At 37.3% G+C, this 9,135-nt stretch overlaps 1 protein-coding gene across 2 annotated transcripts; it reads left to right on the top strand.

Annotated features, from left to right (window-relative positions):
* Positions 1–1,229: 1,229 nt before the first annotated feature.
* LOC135153525 (ileal sodium/bile acid cotransporter-like) lies at positions 1,230–8,644 on the top strand. 2 transcript variants are annotated; one of them, XM_064096422.1, is made up of 2 exons: positions 1,230–1,562; positions 5,429–8,644. In XM_064096422.1, exon 2 carries the CDS (start codon positions 5,484–5,486, stop codon positions 6,888–6,890), a length of 1,407 nt encoding a protein of 468 aa, XP_063952492.1. In that variant the 5' UTR covers positions 1,230–1,562; positions 5,429–5,483; the 3' UTR covers positions 6,891–8,644. The 2 variants fall into 2 exon arrangements, with proteins under 2 accessions (XP_063952492.1, XP_063952491.1); XM_064096421.1 differs by lacking the exon at positions 1,230–1,562 and adding an exon at positions 3,475–3,631.
* The last annotated feature ends 491 nt before the right edge of the window (positions 8,645–9,135 follow it).

Below are 9,135 nucleotides of genomic sequence, written 5' to 3'. Positions count from 1 at the left end.
GTTGAAATAATTTTTTGTGTCATTTTCCCCCTTAAGACTGGCCATATTTTACCTAGAGCTGTCATTTTTACCTCTCCCAGTATAACCCCTGCCATTTTACCTTCTGCCATTATTACCTCTGCCATTATTACCTCTGCAATTATTACCTCTGTCATTTTTACCTGTGCCATATTTACCTCTGCCATTATTACCTCTGCCATTTTTACTTCTGCCATTTTCACCTGTGCCTTTTTTACCTGTGCCATTTTTATCTCTGCCATTATTACCTCTGCCATTTTTACCTCTGCCATTTTTACCTCTGCCATTTTTACCTCTGCCATTTTTACCTCTGCCATTATTACCTCTGCCATTTTTACTTCTGCCATTTTTACCTCTGCCATTGTCACCTCTGCCATTATTACCTCTGCCATTTTTACCTGGCACCGAAAGTTAGGGACGGACAAAGGTAAAAAATTGGACAAGCAACAACAACAAAAAAGAAGATAAAAAAGGGTTATCAACCGAAATTTTAGGGGGGGTCCGTCCCCCACCCCCCGCTTCCGCCGCCTATGGATAGGGGCGACGCTTACTAGGCATGCTCTTTCTCACTCTCTCATGTTCGTCTTCCCTTCTGCGTGCATAATTTGCTTCATGCTAAGAAATTGGCTAGCCAACATCTTTTTTTTACGTTCGACAAAACAAAAAATATATAGGCCTATATAATATCTAGAATAAGAAATAGCTACAACTTTCCTCTTTAGAATATTATTTGGGGCTTGTATATAAACACTGAACTTAAAGGTGATTAGGAAATGAAAATAATAAGGATCCAGAGGACTACAGGAAACAGGGGCCGCGGAACGGTTTTCAAAGTGGGGGGAGGGGGGGGGGGCTGACCAGGCAAAAAATCACAATCACATAGTCATTTTTACGTTTTTGTATACGGTTTTGGAAAAAAGCCCCCCCCCCCCGCTCCCGCCGCCCCTGGGAAAGAAAAACATTACAGTGAAGAGAAAGAGATGTGTGAGAGGGAGAGAGATGGGGGGGGGGGAGGGGGGGGGGGTACAAGAAAAGGAGGCGAATATGAAATGGGAAGTCGTGATTGCGAAGGGATGGGACCCCGGGGCCCCGTAGGGGTGTTTCTGTGGATGGGACCATGTGCCTTTTATGGCACCATTCGAAAGACCCAGGGGGCCCGGACAGCCTCACCGAGAAAAGAACTTTCGCCTTTTATGCCCGGGCTTTCATGTGATTACGTAATAATTTGCCCACAGTTAAAGTAATATACAACAATAGATGACGGGCGAACCATCAATATATTTAAAGCGTGTATTATATCCGTGCTATAGCTTGAGATGGGAGAAACCATAACTGCTAAATATTACGACTAAAGGACGAATCTTTGATCAGTGATACCTGTAACATTTTCTGAGGAGACGTTATTGAAACATTGCGTCAACAAGGCTAACGCATTTTCATCGGCACACAAATCATTTCCTGGAAATTATTTGCAATTCAGTATTCATATCATTTTCATCGCGGTGTGGGTGTATTATAGGCAGTCACGTCTTTGTCAAGGTGAGGTGAGTGATAAAATTTGTGTTTTATACTAACATTCTAGTGATTAAGGATGCCGTTACATGGATGTGGATTCTCTGCATGCGAGGGAGCTAAGCGACAGAGTGAGTAACGTGGGGAATAATCAGGGGCGTAGACAACGGGGGGGATGAGGGGGATGCATCCCCCCCACCTCACAAGGTGGGGGGGATGGCATGTACAATCATCCCCCCCAGGTTTTGGGGAATGATATTTGGTTACTTAATAAGTCATAATGATGATAATAATAGTAATAATAATAATGATAACAATTATAATATAAATAATAATAATAATTATGATGATGATAATAATAATAATAATAATAATAAAGCGCAGTGTGAATTTACCCTGTCTTGAAATGCGAGATAAAAGGAACCTATTAGTATTAGCATTATTATTTGTATTAGTTTTATTTTTTATTTGTATTATTATTATTATTATTATTATTATTATTATTATTATTATTATTATTACTATTATTACTATTATAAGACTGAGATCAAATAGAAGTAAATAATGCCCTAATTTGAAACGATGCAATGCCGTTATGGTTCCGATTTCTTCACAAACTTACAAAGCAGTATTGTTGTTACTCCATGGATCATAGTGATACTGTTTATGTTTTTTGTATCTGTATGTTAATGAGCCGCCAGCCAATATCCATCTATGGATACTATGCCTGTTTCTTTGAGGTAAAAAAAAGCATAGTATGTACGTATTCATTATGCTTTATAATGAACAGACATATTTTTATTTGTTTGCCCGGTTTGTTTGTTGTTTATGTGTTCTATTCACAAATGGCCACAGAGGCTGTTTTCATTCATAACCACATACCCATATCAAGACAACAAAGACTATACCTGCGTGTACACAGTTGACATTGGTTTTTTTTCTGAAGAGGTGTAACAGCAAAATTCACAGAGATAAATAAATACGTAGTGTGGTTCAATATGCAATACTATGTGTCAGTCCATTCTGTATTCGTATGCCACGGTGTGTAGATCTGATGATACCATCCCCTCACTATTTCTTTTGTATTTTATTATAAGAAATATGAAATATTTCAATTTTCTCCCAATTAATTGTCATGTGAAACAATTTTTTTCACTGAAAATGAGGGATTACCATTGTTTTAACATTTTGTGGTTCAGTCAAGTTGGTCATTGTTGTCAAATCTGTAAAAAATTGAAATATTGCATAATTCAAACAATAAAAATCAAAAGAAATAGTGAGTGAGGGATATCACCGATTCTCTCATTTGCATATCCTGAGTTGTGCATATAACTGTTATGAGAAAAATAAGCGAAACTTTAAAATTTCATGACTTTCTTATTTTGCATCCAATTTTGATGTAATTTGCTGCATTATGCTTGCTTGATTTTTCTCAATTTATTAAAATCAACATTTTCTTGGGTGGACTTGACCTTTAAAAAAGCCGGTGTGAAAATATACCGACCGATTGTCTGGAAAACCCACCGAGTACACATGCAGAGTCAGCAAATCGATCAATCTTCATAAAACCCATGCAGCCTGTTGTTTGTGATTGATAAAAGTCTTGAAAAACCCACCAAGCATCCGGAAGGGGGCAAATTATGCTCCCCATTATGGGGGGAATTCCCGGACGATTATTAAAGGCACCTGTAGTGTTTACACAACTCTGAACGAGGGTTCGTTCATTTTATATTACAGGGGAGTTTTAGTTTATATAATTATATAAATTATAATAAAGTTTCGAAGGAGGGAACAAGTGAAACTTTGATGTAACTATTATGTACTGTGGGATGACAGGCCTTGAATGGAACCCATGAATGCATGAGCAGCACGCACATGAGTCAGATCTGATCTGATTTCCTAATGCTATAGCCCCCCTGATTAACATACCCGGTTAACATGATTAGTGTGGGGTTAACCGGAGTGTAGCATGGACCTATAAAGGCCCATGATGAGAGCGAAAAAAGACAGTAATATAATGCTGAGGTCTTAAGTGTTTTAAAGTGTTGCAGTGAGCCATTTTCGGCAAATCTTAATTGTGCAACAGAGGGACATTTTTGGGGCAAGTATCATAGTTTATTATTCTATTTCTGTTCGCGCCAATGGGATATAGTGCATGAAAGTTGCGCATTATGTAACTGTTTCGTGAAAAATAAGCGAAATTTAAAATGTCATAACTTTATTTTACATCCGATTTTGATGAAATTTTCAGTGTTATATACTTATTTGATTTTTTCTTTATTAATTCAAATCAACATTTTTCTGGAGGGACTTGACCTATAAGATTTTAAACACTATATTATCCTATTCAAACAACTATTTTAAGGTTCGCGGTGTACAGAAATTTTTAACAGCGTTTTTACTGTGTGACAAAATATTAATGCAGACATTATTTTGTACGATTGAAGGCCAAATACTCTTTTAAAAAAAGGGGAGACGGAGCGTATTGTATTTCTTTATTTATTTCATTATTATTATTATTTCAATATTATTATTATTTCGGGGGGGGGGGGAATACAATTAAGGCGTGCATGTCGAAATGTATGGGCATTTGGGTGCAAACAGATATTTTCACCATCAGATTACGTTTGTGCCTGAAGAAGCTTTGTGTTTCGTGGTAATTAAGTTTAGCAAACCGTTTTTGAAGTTTGGAAAAAAAATGAAGTTGTAAAACTCGATCTGTGGTCAGTTCTGGCGCAAATTTAGTTAAAAGGTATTTTCCCCTTACACCTTCCTATATCGCTTTAAGAGAAAACAAACTATGCAGGGGCGGATTTAGCTTTTGCCAAAGGGGGAGTCATAATAATATTTTGATCCACATTTTGCTCGATCGGCCGCAAAAAAAAGATTTTTGCTGTTGGTCTTTTTAAAAGGAGGTCCTCACTAAAGACTTAATTACTTTTATTCTTATAAACATATCTCATAGGGCCTAAATATATATTGCAAGCGCTAAGCGAGAGCTCAAAATTATCTTTGAATATAGGCCTATTTTATGTATTTAAACATGAAAATTACACATTCTGAGCAGTTTGTGTAATCATGAAAAAGATGTGTATCTAGGAATGACGCAAGCGCAAAGCCCGAGCTAAAATCTTAAATATAGGCCTACTGACCTTTAAAGGGACTGCTTTTATTTTAATGAATAGAATACATACGGTATCTCAAACGAATAATGCGAGGAGCGAGCGTATTTAGGGTATGTTTTTTTTTCCAAAGCTTTTTTTTTCTTCTAAGACTAGCCAAGCGTGTTTAGGGTCACAGTTTTTCCCCCAAGCTTTTTCCCCGGGGCTTTTTCCTCCTCGTTTCTGAAAAGTGTTCAGGTTCTTCCTGATTGTGGTATTTTAACCTAACTGCACTGGGGGTATGCAATACCCAGTGAATATAGTTTTGTCTATATCTAAATATTATTGTTAGCAAGATCGACAAAACTTGTTTAGGGGTCATATTCTGGCGACAACTTGTTTAGGGGCCAAAATGTGTTAATGAAGCTCGCGAAAAACTTGTTTGTGGGGGTTATTTTGCACACAGAGAAAAACTCGTTTAGGTGGTGTTTGGAAATAATTTGGCCACGCGTGTGTACAGTAATACATTTGACTGCCCCCAGAGGATAGTACTTTTGCAATTACAGGATATTTTACACCAATAAAAATATACACAAAGATTCTTGTCATCAAGTGTGAAATCGTACTTCCGAATATATTACCGTTGTCTCTTTCACGTCAAAAAAAAATCACGAGAGTTAAATCCTTGGCATCTTTTGGCAAAATATTAAAGTGTTTTTTTTTTTCATATTCATTAGACCCAGTTCCTTTCACTCCCTTATCTAATTTTTCCCCACTTCTGTTTTTATTCACTGCAGGTTGCCCAACTTCATTTGCAATAAGCTGTCAACAACGGAGAAAGAGGTTTTTAAGATGACTGTCAGGTGCCCCGAAATGTATTTAACAATATTTATAATCTTGATGTCATCTTTGAGATCCAGCGCAGATGATAAAATAAGTGTTTCCTTTGACAATGGTGACTTTGTTGTCGTTGAAGCTTTCAAAGAAATCGAACTTAACATGACGATCACATGTTCTACCAAACATGGCGGGAAAATGACATTCATGTCAGCAGATGAATCGGTGTTTACTGTTGAAGAAAACGTGAGTACGATTGCTTGCTCACCAGGAGACACGGAAACAAATGTGACACATTCTCTATGGATCGATGGAGTTGCATTAGGTGTGACCGATTTGCGAACAGTCTTCCAGAATTCCACAGGCGAGTATCTGATCAACGCTTACTTGGTGAAAGTTTTAAGGAAGCCTTTGTTCACTCCGACAGCGTTAGCAACAATCCTTTTGGTATGGATATGTGTGTCTTATGTTACGATGGGGAATAAAATTGAACCAAAATTGATACTGGATCACTTAAAACGTCCCCATGCTGTATTGATCGGTTTATTATGCCAGTTTCTCATCATGCCTCCTTTGTCCCTAGCAATCGCCAAAATGTTCAAGTTGGACGACGCCGCTGCCATTGGACTCATACTCGATGGAACATGTCCTGGTGGCTGGTTTAGCAATGTCTTCACTCTCCTTCTCGATTGCGATTTCAATCTCAGTCTCACGATGACGTTCTGCTCAACAGTCCTTGCGCTTGGCATGATGCCTTTGAACCTCTTCATCTACACCCGCTTCTTCCTTGACCATAATCAACAGCTTCGGGCACCCTACGGTCAGCTCGCCATACAATTAGCCTTTCTCGTTGTACCTGTCGTCATCGGTCTCGGGCTCAGCCAGAAGTTTCCAAAAGTAAAACGACTTTTTGATAAGATGCTGCGGCCGATGTTGGCTGGGTTGGTAGTGGTCGCTCTTGGAGTAGGAATCCCGACGCAGTACTACGTTGTCCTGGTGTCCTGGAGGATATGGGTCGCTTCCGCTGTCTTCCCGCTGATCGGAGGTCTGTTGGGCTTTGCCATCGCTCGTGCGACGTGTGTACAACTCAGACCCGCCGTCACAATCGCCATAGAGACAGGAGTCCAGAATAGTCTCCTGGCCATCACAATAGTGACTTTGTATTATGATCAACCCGAGATTGATCTGATTGGACGTGTTCCTGCACTCATTGGACTCCTTGTCGTAATGGAGGGAGGGGTACTAGCCATATTCAAAGCCATACGGGACTTCTACAAGACAAGAACAGAAGTGCCTCATGTAGAGTTAGATGAAGAGACTGGAGATGTCGAGGACAAGGGAAGGACTGTACCAAAACCCACGGACATAAATGATATTAACCTAAGTAATAGAGAAGATCAACAAATGGGACAACTTGCGTGATGCTCAGACTTTATGATGTAAAATGATATTTATTTTTCTTACCACAGATCTTAATCATTCTATCAATTTGCAAGGTCGGTTATTTAATGAAATTTCAGTACGATTAATGACAAGTCCTGACTGAAAAAACCCTCTCAGGGACAAAGAATCGTATTCAGATGAACTCAGGTTTAATTCATACTCTGTTCTTAACATGTGGTAACTATGACACAAATTTCCAACAGTATTGGTTCAAGTCAAAAGCATATTTGACACTCAAGAACACAAGTCGGATGTAATGAACTTGAAAACGCAGGATTACTCCATGTAGATCAAAGAGCTAAACATTGCATCACGCTCATGAAAATATATTGGATACATTAGATCCTAACATAGCCAATAATTTTACTAGTGTCCCGATTATCCATAGGTACGATACTAGAAATAGTAATTTTGATTTTGTATTACCAAAACGTGAAGGTCATATAGGGAACACTTTTTATTTCAATGGCATCCGATTTTGGAATTCTCTTCCCAATCAAGTTAAAGCTGATAAAAGTTTTTCTCACTTTAAGAGTGCACTAAAAGAAATGCCTATAACTGGAATCTACTACAGAACAGTATCACAAGTAAAATACACATTTTGTACAGTTGGTTTTCAGTATTGTAGATTATATAGGGCATAAGTAGATAATTGCTGTTTGCTTCAGGTTTTTACAACATATTTGATTGGTAGATATGTCGTTTTTACCATGTTCTTGTACTGGTCGTAGTTATTAAATTTTGTTGTTAGAATGTTTTTATCCTATAATAGAACCCCTGGTTGGAAATAAGCCACTCGGCTTTCATGGGTTATCCTGTCAAGGTTTTCTTCCCACTTATTGTATTTTCTATCTTGTGATATTCTTGACTAATAAAATAAATAAATCAATCAATCAATAAAATCATTAAACCATTCAAGCATGATAAAAGAGTACAACACACAAAATATATAATGTAAAAAAAGTTTTTAACTTCTCAGCTTCCCATAATGTTAGCCCGTGTTAATTTTCAAAATACAGACCAATTATTGCAGTTATAAATTTGTTTTTTAACAAATCCTTATTACTTGGCGATTGTAACGCTTGAAAATGGCTCTTAAAATGGTTACACTTGGTTTATATTTTCTCTAAACGTCCCGCTAAACGTCCTGTCTGTAGTATGTACCCTATTTCGGGGTGATGAGAACAAATATTTTTGTTGACAAATATGTATGGTGTCTTCAGCAGTTTCCATGACGAAATGTTTTAATTTTTGCAAAAGTGCCAAACTAGTAGAGTATAGTAGAAAAGGGCCGTAGAAGTGATAAAATTCATTAATTTCAATTCCATTATTAGAAAACTAAGGTCTCAAAATGGTTGCTGTTATGGTATTGGCTGAATGAGTAGATTATATTTATAAAGAAAATGACCAAAATGTTTGTCATCTTTTTGTTGATCACCCGAGCGGTTTCCCTGATATGTGGTTCCTTTAGCAACTTTTTATCAAAATTACAAATTTGGAAACAGAAGGGGAAGATGATGAACAAGGATATTATTACTATTATCATTATCATCATCTTATAAACCGCTTTGGGCCTAATGAGAAAATGCAGTTTAATTAATAACAATAAAATTATATGAAAATAATAATAATTTGTATTTTTTAAATACATTTATCATTATTCAGGGGGCTGGGGTGTGTGTTTTGTAATGGATCAACATTGATGACAGAAATAAAGACTAAAGAATTGATAATTTTGGAGTGTATAATAGTTCTGTTTGTTTTGCTTATTGGTCACTACTGGGAAGCATACAATAAGTCAATGCTCATGGTTCTTGCAGTTTAAGGCATGATTTACAAAGATTTACATTTGACAACAACTGCAGTAACCATCCAGGGGGGGGGGGGCAATGAAAATGATCAACTTCGTGAGCAAGAGGCGTATCGAGGGGACAAAAAGAAAGTAGACGAAAAAGGGGGAGAAAGGGAAGAAAGAGGATAACAAAAATAGAAAAGAGGAAAAGAAGAAGATTTTTAAAAAATAGAATCAAGGGACACAGGGGACCATTCTCCCACCCTGTTGATCAGTGTGCCAAAAGAAAAGAAATAAACAATAGCGGGAAAGAAGGTCTAAGAAAAAAAAAATACTTAAATATATTTTGTTTCAAAACGAGTGGAAGTTATTCATGGGCATTTTATTTTTTTAGTGTTTGAATGAAGTTAAGAATGTTCACTCTGTAGTAGG

The sequence above is a fragment of the Lytechinus pictus genome, chromosome 3 (genome assembly GCF_037042905.1).
Source record: "Lytechinus pictus isolate F3 Inbred chromosome 3, Lp3.0, whole genome shotgun sequence".
In the NCBI taxonomy this organism is placed as follows: Eukaryota; Metazoa; Echinodermata; class Echinoidea; order Temnopleuroida; family Toxopneustidae; genus Lytechinus; species Lytechinus pictus.
Note: the sequence above shows the minus strand (reverse complement) of the source record. Positions and strands in the feature narration are given on the sequence as shown.